At 46.6% G+C, this 21,990-nt stretch overlaps 1 protein-coding gene and 1 long non-coding RNA gene across 5 annotated transcripts; both read right to left on the bottom strand.

Moving 5' to 3' along the window:
- Nucleotides 1-400: 400 nt before the first annotated feature.
- LOC130158767 (uncharacterized) lies at nt 401-1,002 on the bottom strand. The gene is made up of 3 exons (XR_008825487.1): nt 862-1,002; nt 604-653; nt 401-506 (listed from the first exon to the last, which is right to left on the bottom strand). It is a non-coding gene; the product is annotated as an uncharacterized LOC130158767 (long non-coding RNA).
- A 5,646-nt stretch (nt 1,003-6,648) lies between these two features.
- NONO (non-POU domain containing octamer binding) lies at nt 6,649-21,734 on the bottom strand. 4 transcript variants are annotated; one of them, XM_056359237.1, is made up of 11 exons: nt 21,580-21,734; nt 21,146-21,320; nt 18,214-18,434; nt 16,852-17,153; nt 14,608-14,703; nt 13,367-13,563; nt 13,010-13,094; nt 11,946-12,048; nt 10,471-10,513; nt 9,710-9,819; nt 6,649-7,682 (listed from the first exon to the last, which is right to left on the bottom strand). In XM_056359237.1, exons 2-11 carry the CDS (start codon nt 21,309-21,311, stop codon nt 7,545-7,547), a joined length of 1,461 nt encoding a protein of 486 aa, XP_056215212.1. In that variant the 5' UTR covers nt 21,312-21,320; nt 21,580-21,734; the 3' UTR covers nt 6,649-7,544. The 4 variants fall into 4 exon arrangements, with proteins under 4 accessions (XP_056215212.1, XP_056215213.1, XP_056215214.1 ...); XM_056359238.1 differs by having other exon boundaries at nt 18,214-18,407; XM_056359239.1 differs by having other exon boundaries at nt 21,191-21,320.
- Between the last annotated feature and the right edge of the window lie 256 nt (nt 21,735-21,990).

The raw sequence follows: 21,990 nt of genomic DNA, 5'->3' as shown, positions 1-21,990 counted from the left end.
TATGTCTGCAGGGATTCCCAGGGACGGTGTGGCAGCCTCACTGGTGCCACGGCAGAGAGGTCTCAGCTTTGCTGCACCCCAGCCTGGCAGCTGAAGGGCACCAAGTCTCCCTCACATCCCTGGGCCTCTGCTGCCTCCCTCCCCCTGGCCCGGACAGCCCAGACATTCACAGCTGTGCTGGCACTTGGGGCATTTGTCCTCATCCCACAGGATCCTGGTGGGGGATCTCAGCCCTTTCTGACACCCTTCTCTGGGACCCGCCTGCCCCACACCCTGGGAGCAGCACCCTTGCTTGCAGGCTCCTGGGCAGCAGATAGGAAATCCCCACCCAGCAGGGCGAAGGGGGCAGCCTTGGCATGGGATGGGGCTGGGCCAGGCCAGGGCAGGGCAGCGGTGAGGAGGAGAGGACAGAGGAGCAGTGGGTGCATTTGGGCTGGCAGGTCACTCACCTTTATGGAGAGGAACTCGGAGAAGTCTGTTGTGCGTTTCTTGCAACAAGACCAGCCCTAGGCACCGGGAGATGACAAAGTGGTCAGGTGCGGGCAGTCCCTCCAGGCACGAGGTCCCCCCCTGCAGCTGCAGCCTGGCTCCTGCCCTACTCACCTTCAGGGCATCGTGGAAGATGGGGACACCCGGGTGGTACAGGCAGGAATCTGAAAAGGGCGATCAGGCAGAACATTTCATGAGGAACAATCCTGCCCACAAGGCACCTCTGATGCCTGGCAGCTCCTAAGCCAGCTCCTGCCATGTGGGCTGCCTGTACTGGGCTCAGCTCAGCCCTGCTTGGCAGCTTGGGCTGCAGACTGGGAAAGTGGCATGCATTCCCACTCACCCCAGTGCAAGGTGGATGAGCCCACTTACCCTTGGCGTTGTGCTCAGGATCAAACCTCTGCCCACAGCCCTTGTTGTAGCACAGCAACGCCATAGCTGAGGTGTACTCACAGCGTCCTTCACTCCTTCCACAAATATCCCACCAGTCTCATCCCTGCCTGTGACCTCCCATCTGCTTCCCGGCAGTTTCCAGCCCAGGCATAGGGAGGTGGCTTTGCCTATCTTTGGAGGCAGCTGGAGGAGGTGGCTGGTAACTGGAGACCAGGCTAAAAATGGACACAGCAGCTCAGCAGCTGACGGGACCCGGCACCCATGTTATCTCAAGAGGCATTTTTGTCCTGCCCCTGTGCCCAGAAGAGGGAATGCTGCGGGGTGGCTCCACACCTGGGGTGGGCAGAGGACCTCCCAGTGCCTGCCATCCTGCCGGCATCTGGAATGGAAGCATTGGCATTGGGGTCACCCTGGTGTTCACGCTCAGCTTGGGGCAACCTGCGACTCTTCTTGACCAACTGCTCTCATTTTCTTTGGCATATAGAAGCCGCTGAAAGTTTCCTGAAAAAGAAGGGAAGAGACTTCCCAGAGCCTCAGGGCAAAACGTGTGGTGATCTCCCCCAGCCCCAGAAGGCCCTATTCTAAACAGAAACACCGTCACACCAAAGCAGTGCATGTGGCCAAGACATCCTCCAATGCAGGGTCTTGTGCAACCCAGGGATGAAATTTGTCCCCTGGAAGATCATTGCCATCATAGAAAAAGGGTGCAAAATATTATATGGGCCTCCCAAACCCCAAACTCAGGAGCGGTTTGCTTGGACAACCTGCCCCCATTCTGGGACCCAAGGGTTTTTCTCTACAAACAGGAAACCTTCTTGAGATCAAAGGTTTTACTTAGTTCCTACAGACATCTAAAACAACTATTACTTTCTTTTTGTTGTTCCTGTTCACAGACAGCTGTTTCCTGGGTGCTGCCCTGACCTGTCAGAGCACAAAGCACCTGCAGAGTGTTTCTGCTCAGGAACCAGGTTCAACATAAGCCCTTGGCACTATCAGGCAGTGCAAAGGGCAGGTTCTGCAGGCAACAGCCTGGGAGGGGAACCCACAGGGTCCACTGTGGCTGATGTAACACCATCCTGGTCCCATGATGTTTGTTTAACCTAGTTAATCCCGCTACAACAGCCTGCAGGACCTGCTGCCACCCCAAGGGGATCTCCAAAGTCCAGAGTTAGGATGAACTCTTGCAGAAATTCTAGAGCTCACCAAGGAGATGACTCCAGAGTCTTTTCACACTGCCCTGCTGCTCCATGTCCAGCTCAGTTCTGCCATCCCCACCTTGAGACACCCCGGCCAGCAGCAACATTGGGCTGCTTGCCCATCAAAGCAAGGCCTTGGTTGCCTTGTCATCTCATTAGCAAGTGAGACAGTCCCACTGGAGGGGAGGTCGTGTATCACCATCACCATCAGGTCTCCTTGTGCAAAGGTAGCCTGTATATAAACCCACATCCAACCCAAAAGGTAGGAGGGAAATGTGAGGACACTGAGGAGCTGCCACACCAGCATAAGCCACATGGCTTCAAGCTGATACCTCCCTCGAATGACTGCGGTGCCTAAAGACACAATATATGACCTAAGGGACCCAAGGGTGGGTAAAAAAATGCTGCTGGCATCCAGAGCCTCTGTTCAGGTGGGAGGGATCACTTGGGACCCAGGAAGCCAGGCAGAGCCCTGTGATGGGAGAATTTGTGGTCCCGGGGGCTGAGCAGAGAGCTATAGGGTTTCAGATCTCCTTGTCCTTTCTATGAGCTGTCAGCAAAGCTGCAGCTGTTGCCATCCCTGTGCCAGTGGGAATCTGGAGCTCAGGTTACGTTGCATGCCTCAGAGGAAATGCCAAGGGGATGCTGTGGCTGACCTATGCACAGAGGCTCAAGGCTCATCGCAGAGGGACCAGCAGGTAGCTGGGGGGGCTGTGGCTGAGCAGAGCACCCTCAGCACCCAAGGAGCAATGGCAGGCAGCGGAGAGCATGCAGCAGCACTGCTCTGCCCTTGCTCCTCTGCTGCACCACTGCAAATGTCTGCAGGGAATAAGGTGGCTTGACAGATGGGACATAGCATAGTGAAATACAGTAAATTGGGGTGTCCACAGCTCCGGGCCAAAGGGGGTGGTCCCCAGGGAGGACAAGGTGAGGGCGTGCAGCCTGGGAGACAGACACAAGAAACCTGCCATGAAATAGAGATAAGCTCCAGGGGAACCAATCGGTCAGCCACCAACAGACTCAAGGCCCTGCTAGTGCTGGTGCTTTGAAGATTAGGAAAAAGAGGATGAGAGAAAGGCAGAGAATGGAGAGAAACTCAGTTCACCCTTTGGTCATTTGGGGTGCTCTGTGGAGCTCAGGGCAGTGGGAAGGGAGAGCGTTTCTAAAGCATGGAGTTGCTCCTCCATACAAAAGGCTGGTTAGGAGGAGGAAGATCCCTGACATACATATTACCACTACAAATGCTACACAAAGCTAGTAGGCAGGATTCATGTTTTAGTTATTTGAGAAATAAAATCTTCCCGATAAGAATATGTGCTGAGCAATTCTACAGCAGAAGTTCTGCCTGGATGCTCCTCTGGCAAGCACTGCTCCAGGGTTACATACCAACAGTTGTCCAAGACGTCTGCACTGATTGTACTCAACAGCTCGGAGAACAGCTTTAAAAAAGACCAGAAAACCATCGGAAATGGGGTTGTGGACAATATTCATCTCTCCATTCAGGAACACTGCCCTTCTGCAGCTCGTGTTATTACAGGGCTGTTGCCCCAATGCTCCGGTCTCACTGAACAATTACATCTTCAAAGTGGAATCAGCTTCCCAGGTGATGGGAATTTTCTCCCTGTAGTTCAGGCAGTGTCTTGCTCCCACAGATAATTTTGTCTCCTTGCAGCCAAACTGCTGAAGGAGACAGTTACTCCAGTGCTTGCTCTGAAAATGCATGCAACAGTCCTCATCAAAAAGCGCGCTTTGGTCCTCAACAGGAACCGGTCCAAAAAGAATAGAATTTGGTCTACTCCTAAGATGCAGTTTTCTTGGCATTAGCTAGCATCCGTAATAAAAACCTGCTGCCCCAAACAGCCTGAACTGGTGGGGAGTATGGGGTTTTACAGGTTTTCCTTTGGAGGGTTCTGTTGCCTTACAGCACGGTCACTGTGAGCTCAGGCAGAGCAGCGTGGCCAGGAAAAAGGGGAAAGCATCCCAAAGGCAGCGTTGTGCTAGGGTGAGCTCCCTGCTTTCTTCCTCTCCTTCTGGCTCTCTCTGGCACTCAGGTGCCTCACCAGGCAGACAAGCAGGTACCTGAGCCATGACCAAGACAGAAGAGAGAATGATGGCTCTTTTCAGCAAGGCCACAGGAAATCACGTCTTCTTCTTTCAGCTCTCAAAGGTAGCTCACCAGAGAAGCACCTCTCCATATTCTACCATTTGTAGCTTTCTATGATAAATGACAGCTTCTAGTGAGATGCATTGTGCCAGGAAAAAAAGGAAATGTTTGTCTATTGCTTTCATGTGACAAAATTATCCACGTACCCACTGGATTTTTCAGATTTATCCTCAATTCTTGTGAATGCAGTCACTGTTGTTTAAGGAGAAGCTGCATAAAGCACAAGCTGTAACTTCTGAAGCCCACAAATGATGAGGGTTTAAAGCTAAGAGTGAAGTGATAAGAACCAGACTGCTCATGAGTCCTTGCTCTGATATGAACTGATACTGTGTTAAGTGGATTTTAAACAAGCTGATCAGATACGACAGCAAAAGGCAAGGGTATCTCTTCGTGATAGTCAAAATACTTCATCAGTCTGCAGTGACGTAACAGCCAGCGACCTGGAAAAGCATGCAGAGGAAAGCGTTCCCGTCTGCACACTGCTTGGACCTCAGCACAGCACAGCAGTGCTTGTGCAGAGTCCAGCCCCTGGAGCTGCGCTCGCTACCTTATCCAAGCAGTGCAAGACAAGGCTGACAGCAAAACCGCCAGTGCTCCAGCAGACTCCAGTATCTGGAAGTGCTCTGGAGTAGGCAGCCTTGCTTGCTCCTGTGCCCAGCCTTAGATGCTTCTGCACTACAAGCAGTCCCCAGTGCCATTTCCTCCTGCTGCACACCTCTGAAAGCCTTAGTAATGGTCTGCTTTATGATTTCCTTACTAGAACCTCAGTCACAGGTTTTCAGTCTCCTCCTTTCAAGTAAATGAGAATAGTTACCTCTGTCATTCACAGCAGAGCGTAGTTTTAGTTTTCTTCCTTTGCTGTCATTTGATCTTCCATTTTCACCTCGTACCGGTCTTGTTAGATGGACTTTGAACAGCGCTAAATCCCTCCTTCCCCGCAATTTTAAACACCCTGTTAGTATATCTCTTTTCTCCCAGGGAAAGGCAATAACCAGACCCATCCTCACCTCATACTTGAACAGCATTGAGGCGGCAGCAGAGCGATGCTGAAGGTTTGAGCTCTGCCATTTTCCTACAGCAACAACTTCTCTTTTGAGTGCTCACCAACAGGCAAGCCAGCTGAGCAACGGGCAGGAGAATGAGATAATACAGACACCTGGGTGCAACTTCAGTTTCTTCTCCCAATATTTCACACTCTGGAATTAAACAATGTACTTAGCAAACACCCATGGCATTAGTGAATGTCTGCCAGCCATGTTCCAGACACAAGCCACAAGAACAGATGCATCCTCTCCACAGGGCAACAGGAAAACTAATCAGCAATTCCCACCAACTTGAGATTTTGCAGTATTGATCTATCCTAGGAAATGGGTCAGGTGAAAAAGATCGGCAAACTCTTCATAGTGTGCCTACAGGTAAGTTGCAATCCTCCGATAATCACCATTAAATAGTGATTAGTTATCACTTCAGCAAGTCATCTACTAGTGCTGATGCTTTTGAATGTGGAAAACAAAACAAGCAAAAGAAACAAAAGCATCAGCTGCAGCCTCTCTTCAATGCAGCTTTTCATCAGTCATGTCATTCCAGCCTAATTATAAGCCATCAAATGACAGGGGTAAACCAATAAAACCTCCAGAGCCATTATTTCATCTTTCCCTACTTAAGAGTACCTACAGGACCAAACCCTACATTTTTTAAGGTTATTGCCATGGTAACAGGCATCTGAAAATGTTTTCATCTTCCCTATTATTTCTCAAGTCTGTAAGGCAGCTCCCTGTGCTCTTAGGCTGCGACTCCTTCCCCCTCCCTCTCCCACCTAGATTTCTTCCTAAGCTTTCCCCCCTGCTCCCCCCTCCCCAGCCTCGAGAGCTTCAGTGGGAGAAAACAACTCACGGAAGGCTCCCCCTCCTACAGATTTCCTCATGTATTACACAAGATGAAGAGTTACTGTTGCCATAGACAGTTCCAAGTCCTCTGCTTCCTGCTCCAGCACAGAAGCTCAGAGCTCTGTGGGAAGCTCTGTACCCCAGCCAGAGGCAACTGCAACCCAGGGGCAGCGACAGACCAGACAACTTTGTACTACACAGATGAGACACGGAGTTGAACTCCACGGTCCCAGTGACACGTGAACTAGTCTTACATCTTGTTTCCACAACACAGATGAATCCTAGGTGCATCAGGAGCTCCCTTGTGTTCCGAAATGCTGATGTGGAAGGTCTCCATTCCAACACACAAATAAAACTTGTTCTGCGATAAGGGTAACTTAGAAAATTCTCGGGGGTTGAGCACCCTCTCTATGAAGAGCTGTACAAGAACAATTTTTGTACCATAATCTGAAGCTTGATTTACTTCAACCCATATGTACGCTTTTTCATTCAAAAAACAGAAGAGACAACACACCAGATAAAAAAGGCTTAAAATCCACTTTAATAATGCATTCCTGTAACATTCCTCAGACAAACACAAACTTGTTAGTGGGACAATTACAGCTTGTGTTCAAACAGTTTACACTAAATGAAAAATCTTGTAGTACTTCTACACAAAAGACAGGCAAGGTTAAGATTATACAAACATTTTTTTTCAGTTAAATCTTCAGCATGAGATACAGTATTTTTGTCCAATAGATTGTACTTTACTACCAGTAAAAATAAACAGCGATACAACACATTATCAAAAAATCCATCCAAACAAGAGTTTCCCAGCCGTTCAGGCTGCACATGACAATCAACTACTTTAAAGAAACAGATGGTCCAGATAAAAAGAATAACTACAAGTTAGGAGGGGAAAAAAAAAAAAAAGGAAAGAAATAAACAAACAGAAAACCTCCCCCAGTTCACTACATGATGGATCATTTGGAGCTATATAAATTTACAGAATCGTGGGAGCTCCAAAGTGCCCAGATGCTGCCCTAGTTCTCCAGAGACTCCCCTGTGCTCTTAAGCAAGGTACACTACACTAAAAAATGCCAAGACATACCGCAATTTTATCTAGTTTAGTCTCAGGATTCCAGCTGCAAACAGGAAACCTGGAATGGTCAAGGCATTAGGGTCCTTGCCATATTTTATCATTACTGAACCACCATGGCAGCCTCCCAGAATCCATTTCACATTGAAATTATAGGAATGCACCACATGAAATTTTCTAAAACCTTTACCAGTCAGACTGCACTCCCCTTGTCTTAAGAGTGGCTTTACCAAAACAGGCCCTAATTAACTATTTTTAATATATCCCCCACCCCCCAAATATGGCCTGCTAAGATTCCTTTTCTCTTTGGGGTGTGTGCAGGGGGTAGCTTAATCCTGTTAGTATCTGCGACGCTTATTAGGGCCAAAATCACCACCTGGATTTCCTCTGTTGAAGGCAGGTGGGTTCCCTCCCATCGCTCCAAGGCCTTCCATCGCACCACCCTGGCCAAAGCGATCTGCAGGCGGCGGCGGAGTCTTGTAACGAGGACAAGTGCAGGAGAGGCAGGAAGAAAAACAAGGAACAAAGAAGGGCAGTTAAAAGCCATTTGAGTTGATTCAAATTCTACTGGGTTTCCACAATTCCATCTGACCTTGCTACAAACTTTCACCCCACCAAAAATATCCCCACAGCCCCAAAAGTAGACTGACAGGACCACTGCAGGACCAGGTCTTTTCCCATGTAACTTTTAGTCAAGTGCACTAGAATACAATTTGCACCATCTCACTGACTAGTGCCCTGCTGTAGAGCATGTGAGAAATGCAGTCTGGGAAAGAACTTCACATTTCCACCATATTCCTTCACCCAAACTGAATGCAAACGAGGAGCAGTATACCAATACTACAGCCCTATCACAATCCAGGTGTACACAATACTCCAATTCCAAAATAAACCTACAATACTGGTTGTGTGCCCTGATCATATCCTGTTATTTCCATTCTTTGGCTCTCCTTCTTCAAGCTGGTTAGTGCTATTGCACAGTCTCTTCTTTCCAGCAGGGAGAAGACTATCAAAGGATAATTTGGGTTGGAAGGTAGCTCAGGAGGTCTCTAGTCCAACCTCCTGCTCAAAGCAGAGTTGGCTATGAAGTCAGACTAGGTTAGTCACAGCTTGACGCAGTCAGGTCTTGTAAACGTCCAAGGATAAAGACTGCACAACCTCCCTGGACAATGTGCGCCACTACATGTCCTCATGGTGAACATGGCACTTGCTTTAGGGAAGGTACTGGAGGCAACAACCACTGCCGCCTCCACCCCCCTGGAGTGGGGCCAAGCGCCTACACAGAGCAGAACCGCTTTACACCAGTCTCCTGAGTTGCATTTATTCTTTGTCCACAGGTTTACAGCAGTGGTACATATACAATGTAACGTGATACATATATGCACATCATAATTGGTATTAGTACTGTACCATGACTCCATGGTATTGCCTGGTTCTACAGAACACAGACCCTAACTTCAGTAAAATTATCAATTGGTAGGTCCCAGGGACTCTCAGCGCTCACTTTGCTGGCAGTGGAGGGCAGGCACTATCAGTAACAGCACTCTTTCCACCTTTCTCCCTTTCCTACAGATGAAAAATTCTGAGCAATCATGAAATTTTCCAGCACAACATATCATAGGGAAGGACACTGCAATCACTGCAAGCAGCTGGAGCAGACATGCAAACTGCTCCCTACATGAATAAAAATCTGGAATGCGCGGACCCAGTAACAACTAAAACCAAGCACATGGTCACAATAAAGTTTCCAAAATGTCTATATACATATTTTTCTCCATTAGAGAAACAGCTTATTGATTTTTGGTCTAAATGGTATTATTTCATCATGTTGATCTGAACCCACCTGCCCTTTCCATTCTTATCTTCATCTTACCTCAACCACTCCACTGTCCCTACCACTTAGGCACAAAAGCTTATAGCCAAATAAAACTGTTCTTTATGACAAAAAAAATTTCTATGATCAAGAAATCTAAGTAGGGAGGTTTGCAGGAAAATTGCTTATGAGACCAATTGATATAAACTGCCAAAGGAAGATGAACTTTGAGGACAAATTCGACTATGACTGCTGCTGTTTCTGCTGCTGACTGGAGTGCTGACACTGTGAGAAGATCGATTCTCTGTGTGACAGAGGAATAACAGATGCCACAGAAGCCATGGCCTATTGTAAAGAAAAGCGCAAATAAATAAGCATAACCTCCACTGATTCTTTGCTTTTCACCTCCTAAGCAAATTAGCCAAATTTAACCATATAGTATTGCTAAGATATTTCTAACAAACATTTTAGCACTCATTACCTTGAAAGTAAGTAGTTATTAGACTTGGCTCAATCTCCTGGAAGTTACTAACTAGTATCAAGGCAAGATTAACTTCTAAAGATTTCAGCAGGAGTTAAGAAACAGGTCTAGGTAGACAATCAAGCTTCAACTTTAGCAGCATAGTGCTTAACAATGGAAACAACAAATCTGCATTTGAAAGGTGTGCACAACAAAAGGAGATACATTACCATTCCCATGGCTCCATCAGGTATCATAGCTCCAGGACCAGTTGCAGGTGGTGCAGCAGCTGGGACATTGGTACCACCCATAGCTCCTCTATTGTTCATGCCAATAGTACCTGGAGAAGAAAATTCAAGAACAGTCCTGGCAGGGACAGTGACTGGGGTCTCCTCATCTCCCCAGAGCCACCCAACACCATGTAAGCTCCCCACAGTGTTTTCCATTCAGGGACAGAGTCCTAATCTATTAACTAGCTTTGCACTATTAGGTCAAGATAAACTGATCTTGCATTCCAGTATTACCTGAAACTCCAGCAGGCTCTAACACTCACCACCTTCCTTAACCACTAAGCCCCCATCACCTCTTCACTTGCTCTTGTACATGTGGCCTGAAACTCTCAATCATGTAGTCAAGATAGGGAAATACAGAAATCAAGATAATTTCCTGGGCTAGAGGTCTAACACTGACTCTCACACCAGTCTCCGTTATCAGTACAAACTTCTGAAGCACACTATGTGTCTGATAGAAACTTCAACCAAGTCTTTTGCTTACTGAACGCAGTCTCACGAAGTACAATACTGCCTCATACCCAAATTCTGCTGTTTCCTGTCAGATGAACACTTCCTGTCACTGAACTTGGAGAAGATCACTACAACTGAGTTTCTAAGTAAGAAACCAATAAAATAAGACTACTCAAAAAATGTAACAGATTTTGTAAAGGAGGAAAGGAACATGCATAGGAACAAAGATGGCCACAGAATACTCTTACCTCCCATACCCATCTGTCCCATTCGCATCTCTGGTGGCTCTCTCTGGTGAAGGAAAAAAAAAAAAAAAAAAGAAAAAAAGAAAAAAGAGGAAGAAAAAATAAAACCCGAGACTCATTTCAAATGATAAAAATTCAGGCTTTTAAAAAAATGTAGTTATACAAATTCAGTGAGTTCTGGGGTTTTACTACTGAAAACTGTATAGAGAAGTCATTCCCAGGGTAAACTTCAAAAGATTATCTGAGCTACCTTCACACAGTAACGGCTGAACAAACAGATCTTATATAAAATATTTCCTTCTGTAATATTGTTTTTCACAATCACCGTTAACGCATCCAGCAGCAAAGCTGCACATGCAGATTTTACCAAACAGCAGCATACAAGAGATACATGGTATCTGGAGGGAAGGATCTCCTGAGTGGCAGCAATACATTAAATACAATTAGTTTTGTTACTTCCTCAGCATAGCTAAGAAGCTTTTCCTGTTGAGAGGAATGCAAGCTTACAGGAAGAGGCAGCGCTGGGTCACTCGCATTATAATACCACTTTGTGAGATCAGCGTCTCTCTTATTAACTGAGCACAGGGGACACACCACATCTCCTGCACTGCAAAGCCAGGAGCACCCCCTCAATTCTGTGACCGTACTACTTTTTCCACAGTGGGAACCGAATAACAGTTTCACTTCACCTGTAGTCTCATTGGCACTATTTATGATCTGAAGGCACTATTGTTCAGAGAAACTAGGAGTTCTGCTACACTGGGTAATATTTGCACATTTAGGTCAGTCACACTGCCCTTTTGGTTTGACACATTTAGCCATTTTGCTTAGGGACCAATTTTTCGCTAGGATACGTAAACACCTGCCACCCAGTTGTACTGATGCCATTATACCACCTTGATAGCACGGCAGCTGCCTCCACAACAGAAAGTTGCTGGGACTGGAAGTTAATTGTAAGACTTCTTTATAGAGCTAGAGGTACTACTGTTAAAAGGCAGGTTACCACACATTTTGCATTACTAGAAAATACTTGACCAACTGACTTTTAAGTACAAGCAATTACCATGCCTGCAGCAGCACCTCAAGTTGGGATTATTTCATCTAAGCATGACTAAGACAGACTGCAGGCTAGAGATATAGCTAGGTGTATGACCATAATGGGATTCTGAAGCAGTACTTCAAGACAGTCCATCTTTGTCACTGTTAGAATAAAATGAGTTAGCATATATTCTTCTGAACAGCAAGGCAGCTAGTGAGGGTCCTGCATGAACACCAGTGGGACGCTTACTGGGGTATGTATATTTTCCAGGCTAAACTGTATAAAGATTGGAGGGAGTCAGTAATTTAGGACAGAATGTATCCAAGATACAGAGTCCCTCAACCAACAAGTTGAGCATTCACAGAAAACCGCATGCTGTGGAAGGGCAAAAATCGAACATCAGTGTCCAGATGTAATGGGAACATAGAAGCACTCATACCGCATCAGCAAAATTCCCTTTAAAGCCTTCCTGCTGGCGTCTCATCATCTCTTCTTGCTGCCTTCTCATCTCCTCCTCACGGCGCCTGCGTTCTTCCTCCTGCCTGCAAAAATCGTCCAAGAATGCTCAGCACAACATACACCAACCATCTGCATCCCAGTGTTGCAGTGCTGCCTAATGGGTCTTGTTTGGAAATCTACAATTTTAAGAACTGAGGCTGTAAAATATTAGGTACTTTATGATGAAAACAGAAACACATATGCACAGAAAGTAATTTCCAACACTTTCAATTTCAAGCAGTTCATTATAAAACCCAACACGAGCAAAACCATGTGAGTGTCTCATGAGGAGTGGGTTGAAGAACTGGGGGTGTTTAGCCTGTTGAAAAGGAGGCTCAGGGGAGACGTTACCATGTTCTACAACTACCTGAAAGGAGGTTGTAGCAGGGTGGGTGTCAGTCTTCTCCCAGGTAGCAAGTAATAGGACAAGAGGAAATGGCCTCAAGTTGTGCCAGGGGAGGTTTAGATTGTATATCACGAAAAATTTCTTCAGGAAAGGGTTATCAGGGATTGGAACAGGCTGCCTGGGGAAGTGGCCGAATCAGCATCCCTGGAGGTATTTAGAAGTGTAGATGTGGCACTTCGGGACATGGTTTAGTGGTCGAGCTTCTTAAAATGACCCTGAAACAAGGAAAAGCCAGAATGGACAGAGAAATCTCTGAGACTAAGTTACCCCTCAAACGAAAGGATAGATACTAGAATGGGGTTTCTCAACCTGCAGCACTGAAACCACTGAATTACTGCACAGATTCTGATTCTTCTATCTGCCTCAGTCAAGGAGCTAAACTAAGACACAGAACTGCAGGAAACTAAACACTAATCAGTGGAAGAAACTCCTAACTTCCATTTTAAACCAACTGTACACTCTTCCTATGAACAAAAAGGCCCGAAATAACAGCCGTACTTTAGGTAGTAATTAAATGTCACACTGAACAATTAGGTGCACTGAAGCAGCATTTAATTTCATATTATGGATTCACAGCATTTCATAACCTGCCCCCTTACCTGAGTTCCAACTGTTTACGTTTTTGTACTTCTTGGTTATGCAGTTCCTCCATTCTCCTCAGCTCCTCCTGGCGTCTCATTAAATCTGTAAAAGACAACAGTAAAAAACCCAAACTCATCTCCCATGTCCCCTCTTGAATTCCTGAACTAGAACCATAACACACAAGAGAACAAGGTAACAGAGCTTCCAGCAATACAGTAACATCTCCCCATTCACTTGGCGTTACCATGCTTGGTTACAAGTCAAGCAGCTACACCACGGCTCACCTTCAGTGGGCTCTAGCCCATCTAGTGAGCTACCCATCCCTTGATGCTGCAGGGCCGTGTTTTGATACTGTATTTATCTTTGACTGGTACCTTGCCGCATGAGCATAACTTGGTGCTCATGGCGGGCTGCTTCCATTTCCATTTCCAGCTTCTCTCGAGCTTCCTTGATGTTGCGGTCTACTTGTTCTTGCTGCTGTTTCTCCATTTCTATTAGAGCCTTCCAACGCATGGCATACTCATACTCAAAACTGCCAGGCTGTGCAAATCGAGGAGGCTGCTCACGTTCCCTGTCAAACAAGGAAGAACTAGTGAATCCTTCAATAGAGCAACAAGGAACCAAGAAAAACACGTTTGTGTGTTAAATGTACCAGTAGACCCTTTTAACAGTTAGAAATGCATTTAGTGCAAGAAATAAAGAATCACTTTGTCTTCTACTTTCTCACAAATAGCTATGCTTGGGATACCAGTTTGTCTGCTCCTCAGGAACCATTTAAAGGAGAAACTTAGGCAGAATCATCCTGCAGGATTAATTATACATGGAAACAGTGTTCCACCTTCCTCCACAACAAACAATGACACTGCTTTCGTAAGACATCAAAAGATTCTGGGTAAACACATTCAGAAATACTCTTAAAAAGAAACAGCCTTTGCTCCTGCTGCACATCTTATAGACAGACCCACTCCAGAAGCAAACACTGCCCAAACATGCATGTTTATTTTACTGATCTCTGCAGCCCATGCACCTGGAGCACATGACTATTCCTAATGCAGCCTCCCAGTTCCTGAAGCTCTCATCTTCCTTGAAAAATTCACGAGCACACATGGTTTACTAATTCCCACTGCTGGGATCACATGATACCTTTCTTACACTGGGAAGCCTTCAAAGACCATGGCCTTACACCTGGATAACTCTACAATCTTTTAATGCTATTCAGATCACTATTTAAATATTCACTGTGGGTTCAAATCTGTTTTCCTCTACAGACTTTCCATAACACTTAGAACAAGAAACTTAAGTCTTTGCTTCAGCTTCTCATGTGAGTAAGGGATCTCATGTTATCTCAAACTGACATGACTTTTTATTCCAACAACTGAAACAGACTTATGAAAAATATGTGGAGGCTGCCAGTCTTAGCCAGCAGTATGGATCCAAACCTACTGCTTTCTTTCAACTAATCATGGCAAGGAACAGTGTATGCAATTCTCCTTCCACAGTCAGGTCACGTTTACAAAAAAAAGGAGGCCCTTTAGGAGCACTGATGAGCCACTGTCCTAAGACTGAGGCACCAGTTAATGCCCTAGTCCACAGGTAGTCTCATCTCCTCACATACTTGTGATATTGCTGGTTTTTGATGACTAGTTTCTCTGGTAGTCCTTCTTCATCATCATACTGATCCATGGGCTCCACAGTGACAGGCCGAGGGAATCTGTAAAGAAAAGATGAGGTGCTTTCAACAAAATTCAAGAATGAGCTTGTGTGCAGGACAGCATGTGTACTGTGTCTGAGGTTATAAAATACTGCTTTTAGCACTGCTCAAAGAAATATAAAAGCACTTGGGGATCTCAACCAAGTGAAACCAGAAATCACTTTAAACACCTTTTTTTTCTTTCTTTCTAGAACAGAAGCTGAACTGTTAACCAAAATCCTTTTTGAAACCAACCCAAAATTGTATGAAGAACCATACTTCCAGTTATTGGTTAAAAAAAACCAGCTTAAACAGAACCTAACATTCTCCAGTAGGATTTAGTTGGCATGAAGTCTCGTAGTCCCCAGAGTTTTGGTTTTCCCCCTTTCCTCCACTGCTACATGGCCAACCATGGGCTGCAAAGTCCTTGTGTCCCTTTTTATAACTGCCTAAAGCAAAGAGTAACTATACTGCTCCTCGCTGGAGGTTGCTGGCTGTACCATTCAGTCATAGTCTTCTGGGGAGACCACCACATGCCATTACTGCTCAGCAGCAGTGCTCTTAAGTGCCTGCTGGACCCTGTCTGAACTTCCTCCCCCCAAGAAATCCACTGGTGCACTCTGCAACACAGACACTGCACACATGTGCTTCTGTCCTCCTGGTTTCTGTATGCAGAAGAAAGTATTTAACAAAGGTGTCCCCAATGTCTGAATTAGCTCCCCTTCACAGCACTGACACTGCTCATCCTTGGCACAAAGCAGCACCACAGCCTCTCGTTAGCTCCTCAACCTCACTTGCCAGAGCTGGGGAAACGGAAAAGAAATGATCATGCTATGCCAAGCGGTGGCCAAACTCCAGCAGGAAGGCAGGATACGAGAGGCTAAAAATCCCTCTCCTCAGCTGAAGATCCACAATCTAGCTTTTCACTTCAGTGTGACATACTCCATTATTAATGTTTTCCAGTGTGCACCAATTCCAATCAGTTTATCTAGCTGCTACTGTCATGAACTAGGACAAGTTTAATCAAGGCCAAGCCATAACTAGAAATAAGCAAACATACTGGTCTGCTGTCCTAGATATCAGAATCTAATACACTGATAGCTACAAAAAGATTGATCCTTACCCTCAAGTGCTCTCATTTACACACTGGTAGTGACTTAGTTTGCATGGGTTTTTTTCATGGTTCCTTCAGGATAGAGACTTCTGAATCAGCAAAAGCTCCTTAACAGCAATCCCCCCGCAGAGCGCTACGTGCTATGCTGGTTATCCCCATATAGTCTCAGGGAGAGAAACAGGTATAAAAACCCCAACAACCCAAAACCACCTGCTTTTTGAAACTCAACATGCTTGTGTATGGCTGTGCCATACCAAAAAAAAGGAAAGAAGCAAGAAGCACAAAGCTTATAAAATTACTTTAGAAATTAGCAGTATAGCCCCAATTTCAGGAAGTATTCTATTCCCAGATTGTAGGTGCATATATATAAAATATAAATTATTTCCAAAAGATCAGAAATTACTCCATCTTAATACTTAAGAGCAACAGTCTGTGCTCTGTGGAACACATCTAGAATTAGTCATTTACTTGAGCAAGTTCACATAATTACGCAAGAGCATGCTTTGTTGCCTTATGATATTCAAGCACAAGGAAAACAGTTCATTATGGTGAAAACTCCAAACAATCCAATCTATCTGACCAGCTCCTCCAACAGATCCCATGCCCACAGTGGTGGATCAGCATTCCACCACAGCTGTGCATGCTGCTGAGTGGAGTCCCATCCCAAAGAGCCATCTCTGAAGCAATCCACAGTGCACAATTAACACACTTTAGCTTCATTTCCAACAAATTATATGGATGGTCTCTGAAACAGCTCTGCTTCTTAAAGGCTGCTTTAATTGCCCTAAGAAGGCTTTACCAAGAAAGAGCTTATCGGGAAGTTTTACGCACTTACCCCACTATCAGCTTCCCAGAAGAAAGTTTTCAGACCTGAGTTTCAGCACAGACTCACTCTTGTTGGAACAAAGCTAATTAAAGTTCTCCCCAGGCAAATCACCGACCACCTCCTACCCCATCTGTCCTGCTCTGATGTTAAGAAACATTGCTCACAAACCAATGCCACCCATCAACCTGCAACACATGCCAGTATAGCACTTCTCACCCTCCACACTTACGTAGTTAGCAGGAAAGACCCATCACTACATCTATCCAGGGCTTTCCTAGCAGCAGGCTTCCCTGAGAACTCCACAATGCCTTTCCCAGAGGATCGTCCTCTGTCATCCACAATAACCACAGCCCTTTCCACCTGGCCAAACACTGAGAAGGCTTCCTCCAGGAGCTCATTGGACACAAACTGAGGCAGGTTTCTGACTGTCAGCGATGCACTGTGGCATGCAAAACGCACTCTTAGCTGCTTCCCACGTAGAGGCATGTTGTCTAGTTCCACCTTTGCAATCTCTGCCAGAGTGCGAGTTTCCTGAAGATAAAAAAAGTTATCATTAAAACCCTCAATGCAGTACACAAACAGCCAGTCACAACAGTCACAAGCCTATTTCTCCTGAACAAGTATCTCAGAGACAGGAACAAATAATCCTCCCATAGCATGGTAAAAAGTGTCCTAACAGACCGTAACTATTCTGTTATGACTCTAGCTGAAGAGGCATGTATAGAGATTGGAGGGGAAAAATAGTAATAAAAATTCAAAATACATCAGAACTGAGATTAATCCAACAGCCAGTACAAACCTAAGCAAACAATTAAATCACCATTATCTACAGACATAATTAAATATTAAGGCTACAAAGTAGGCCTTTTTTTGTTTAAATAAATACATTTTTTAAAATAATCAAGATTTAGCTATTAGCCAAGCCTGACAACTGTAAAAGAAAATGCTGATTGTATGACAATCCACGAAAGATGACATCCTATGCCAGTTTCACACCTCTCCACTCACTAAAGTCACCACCAAGCAGCTACACTAGAGCAAAGCACCCCAGACTTTGGCGTGGGAACCTCATGCTCCAGTCACTCACCTTGGGGCTTTCAGAAAGGTAGCATATGAGCCAATAAAGTCTGAGAACCATTACTCTATGTTGGTAGCTAACTCCTTCCCAGTCACCATTCAACATGATCATAAAGAGATCCCCTACTTCAAAAGCAGTCATCATTCCAGTAATACTGCATGACAACCTATGTTCATATAAATCCCATGTTCACACCCTTCCAGAAAATGCAAGTCCACCCTGCCTATAATAGCATCATGTTAATGGTTTCTTTCTGTTTTGTACCAGCTAACTTCAGAATAACTTTATCAGATATCTCATAAATCCTGCCACAGGCTGCCTGAATTCACATTCCTTCTCATTAACAAGCTCTAGACAAACCACTTGTAGAAGCTGATCCCATATTCCTTGTTACTGAAATCAACAGCGGGCTTAATTAGCAAGATATCTGAACACATACTACTGTCAATTAGCAATACTCCTCCAGTGTGAGTCATTGCCACAAAAACACCTCAAAGGTAGCAAGTCACTCACCAGCCTGATAAAGCCAAAGCCTTTGTCCTTGTGTATGAAGACTTCACCGGCCTTGCCATACTTCTCAAATAACTTTCTCATCTCTTCCTCTGTAATATCGGGGGGCAGATTCCCCACAAACAGGCGGCTTCTTTGGGTGAAGGTCTTTTCACCAGGTTTCCGGAAATTCTTCAGGTCAATAGTCAGGCCTTCATCTGAGGGGAATAAGGTACACAGCTGCTCTACAGTTGGGGGGATAAATTCTATTAGGTTTCATCACAGTGAACAGAGAGACATAGGACAACATTGGTAACACCACCCATTCACTTTGGTCTCAAACCTCTCCAGCCATTTCTACAGCAACAAGGGGATTTTATTTCAGAACGGGGGCCCGTGTTTTTTTTAATGAAAACACACGCTTTGACCTCAGTGCTCATTAACGCAAGCGAAAGATAGTCTAGAAATAGAGACTAGAAGTACACTGCAGCTTGAAACAGCGTGAGAGATTTCACCCAACTTTTGGAGATCTGGTCAAGATGACTGACCTGCAACAAAGTCAACTGTAGTCACGATACCGGGTTTTGTTAATATAACACTTTCTCTGTCTGAGAAAGTCTGAGTAAATATAGAATAGCCACAGTCTGGCGAGCAACCAGATTTTTACTAAAAAACCTGAGCCATCCCAAATATCTAGAAAAATATGCAAACAAGAGAAAATTTTCCTCAAACAGGTAACATTCTACAACAGGGGTCCTCAAACTACGGCCCACATGTCGGATATGGCCCCCAGGGTCCTCAATCTGGCCCCTGGTATTTACAGATACACCCACACACCCCCCCGCCGGGGGCTGGGGCGGGGGGTGGGGAAACCAAGCAGCCGCAGATGACTGCCTGCCACTTCATCCACGCGCCGGCCCCCTGTTTAAAGAGTTTGAGGAACCCTGTTCTAGACTTGGGTTCTAGACTCTTGGGTTCCAAGCTGAAGAGAAGGCTGGAATGGTGGAAACAGTGGAAAAAACCCACCCCAAAAACCAGCCATATAGGTGAGACCTCAGAGAAATCACAAAGTTAATCACAAAAATCTGTATCCAGTAAGTAATGTTATATAAATCACTAATAAACAAGAGAGACGGCATGAAGTTTTTCAAATTCTCACATGCATATAATCTTTAACCTTTAATTCTGTAAGAGTCCAGCATAATCCTGGAAGTTCTACTATACACCAGACACAGGCGTGGCATTATTATCCCTTTACCTTCCTGTGTCCCATTTTCTTAAATGTATATGGTACTTCCCCGCACAGGACAGCCAGCCACAGTAAGCCATTCCTTTGCTTTGCAGAGGACACATCTCATGGCCATGCATATGAAATAAACTACAAACATGAGTGGCTTTATTCAGACTACAAAGCTTGTCACTAACCAGGAAAGCCTATTCAGGCGAAGACAACATGCAAGACATGCAAGGACAACTCTTTAAGAATAAGCACATGGCTAACACACACACAAATAAGACTGACAGTGTATCTATAGAAGATTAGTGAGAGTAAGTTATCCACTTCACACAGCCAGGGTGCTTAAGTGAACTGTTTTGTCTTGTGAACTTCTTCACACCGTTGTCAGAAGTATTTGGGGATCAGTTGCAAGGCCTGTGAATACACTAGGAGGGACTTATACCACTATCAGTGTTCTGCCTTAGGTAGATCTACTCAAAGGCACCTGAGATACAGTCACTCACTATAAGCTGATCGCTGTGAGAATACCACAATACACTTGTTGTGTTGTATTGTTTCCAACCTGACTGGAAAGGGACTGGTCTGCCACCTTTGTCTATTATCTTCTATGAACCGAAAAGGAGCCTGTTTTACAAGGCCACCTAGTAAAAACATACAGGTTTTTTTTTTTTACTAGCTCATTATCCCTGCACATGTGTGCATATAGTTAAACCTGCAACTTTGACAGAAAACCCAGAGGAATCACACAAAGTGCATGTGTGACTTCAATATGCTTTTGTTTGAACCAACAAAGTGTCCGAATTTGAAAAAATAAATTTCTAATATAACTAAAGTACTTCCCCACCCAAAACCGCTAACGGCAATGACCTGCTGCCATACTTCTAAACTATCAAGTTAGATCAGTTAAGGCCTCAGAAGCCATTAATGCATACTCTCTCAGCTCATAAGCCCCGACTGCATCCCAAGTAACAAGAGCTACAGTCCATGCTGATGAAGAACAAACCCGGAAACACACCAGATTAGTGTAACAACCATCATCAATACCAACTGGTACTTGAACGCTAAAATATTAAGTAAAGCTGGGTATCTCCTAGTCCCTCCCATGTAAAAAAAATTAGTGTTAACGGGTGACCGCAGATTGCTGTAACAACATTCTTACTACAATTGTATCTTTACAGATAGCAAATTTATTTCACTAGTATTTAAGATAACCCGTGTTGAGAAGCCATCTGTTATCGTTGGGGGGGGGGGGGGTGGAAGGAAAGAGGCGACAGAATAAGCCACCTCGTATTTGCGAAGTTTACAGAAACACCGTTGAAGGCTCAGAGACTAGTTCTAAACTCTTCAAGCGAGCTTTGCTCGAGAATGAGACAAAGGAGGAACCTCCACATCGCTGCCCAGTTTCGGGAGCAGAAGAAACTTACAGACAAACCCCAGCCAAACTCACGGCAGCCACACGCATCTTTGCATAGACCGAGCAAAAAGAAAACCCCGAAAACCAGCCCAGCTGCAATTCAAACCCCCGTCCCCAACAAGGGAGCAGCCCGACTGCTGCCGGCAAACAGCGAACCCAAGTCGCGGCTTCCTTAAGGCCCAGAACCGTTATAGGTTTAAGCCGAAAGAGCGGGTCCTGTGCGCTCGGCCCGGACCCACGGCACCCAGCAGCGAACCGGGACCCCAAGTTCCCCTCCGCAGCGAGCGCGGCCGCTCAACGCCTACCCAGAGCGGGGCCGGGCGGCCCCCCGCGGCGGGCCCGGGACTCACTCTGGCTGTTGGCCTGCTGCCCGTTGGTGGGGATGGACGGAGGCGGGTGCTGCTGGTGCTGGTGCTGTTTCCGCGGAGTGTGGTTCTGCTTCTCCATGTTGAAGCCCTTGTTGCCCTGCATCTTCCCCACCTGGAGACAGACACGTCCGGTCGGCCGGGGCTCGACGCCAGCTCCCGCCCGCGACCCCCAGGTGGCTCCCGCCGCCCCCAGCCCCGCCTCACCGGGGGCCGCCCGCCCGCCAAAGCGGCCGCGTGCAGCGGCGGGGCGGGGCGGGCCGCGCAGGCCGCGGCAGGCCCCGTCAGGGCCCCGGCGTCGGCGGCCGGCCGGGAGCGCCCGGCCCGCGGCGGAGCGGAGCGGAGCCGCTCTCCTGCCCCCGCCGCGGCCTCACCTGGTGGCGGACGCCGGCGCCGAGGCGGATCGCGGCCTCCTCGCCCCACAGCAGCCCGAAGAGGAGCGCGCGCGCGGCCGGAACTCGCGCAACCTAACAAGGCGCCCGCCACCCGCGCTCCCATTGGCCTCCCAGACTACAGCGCCGCACTGCCACTGGCCGTGCTTGCCGCCACTCACGAGCCCGGCCGCCATAGGGCGGGAGTAGCCGTCCCCACAGCCCTCCGTGCGGAGCCGATTGGCTGCACGGCGGAGCCTGCACGCCGCGCGCGCTGCCAATCATCGCCTCGGGCATGAGGCTTGGGTGAGCGGCGAACGAGGGACAAAGGAGCCCAGCGAGCCGCCGGCGCGCGCCGCGCAGCCGCACTGGGACGGAGGGGGCGCGCAGGCGCGGCGGGGGCCGCGCGCTTTA

This window comes from Falco biarmicus, chromosome 14, assembly GCF_023638135.1.
Source record: "Falco biarmicus isolate bFalBia1 chromosome 14, bFalBia1.pri, whole genome shotgun sequence".
Lineage (NCBI taxonomy): Eukaryota > Metazoa > Chordata > Aves > Falconiformes > Falconidae > Falco > Falco biarmicus.
Note: the sequence above shows the minus strand (reverse complement) of the source record. Positions and strands in the feature narration are given on the sequence as shown.

What these genes read in the sequence shown, in the direction of transcription:
- NONO (XM_056359237.1), bottom strand. Translation starts at nt 21,311, where the DNA reads ATGCAGGGCAACAAGGGCTTCAACATGGAGAAGCAGAACCACACTCCG. An exon ending in GCTTTGGCTTTATCAGGCTG is followed by an intron (nt 17,154 to 18,213) that starts GTGAGTGACTTG and finishes TTTTATCTTCAG; the next exon opens with GAAACTCGCACTCTGGCAGA. An exon ending in CGTAAACAGTTGGAACTCAG is followed by an intron (nt 12,049 to 13,009) that starts GTAAGGGGGCAG and finishes CGATTTTTGCAG; the next exon opens with GCAGGAGGAAGAACGCAGGC.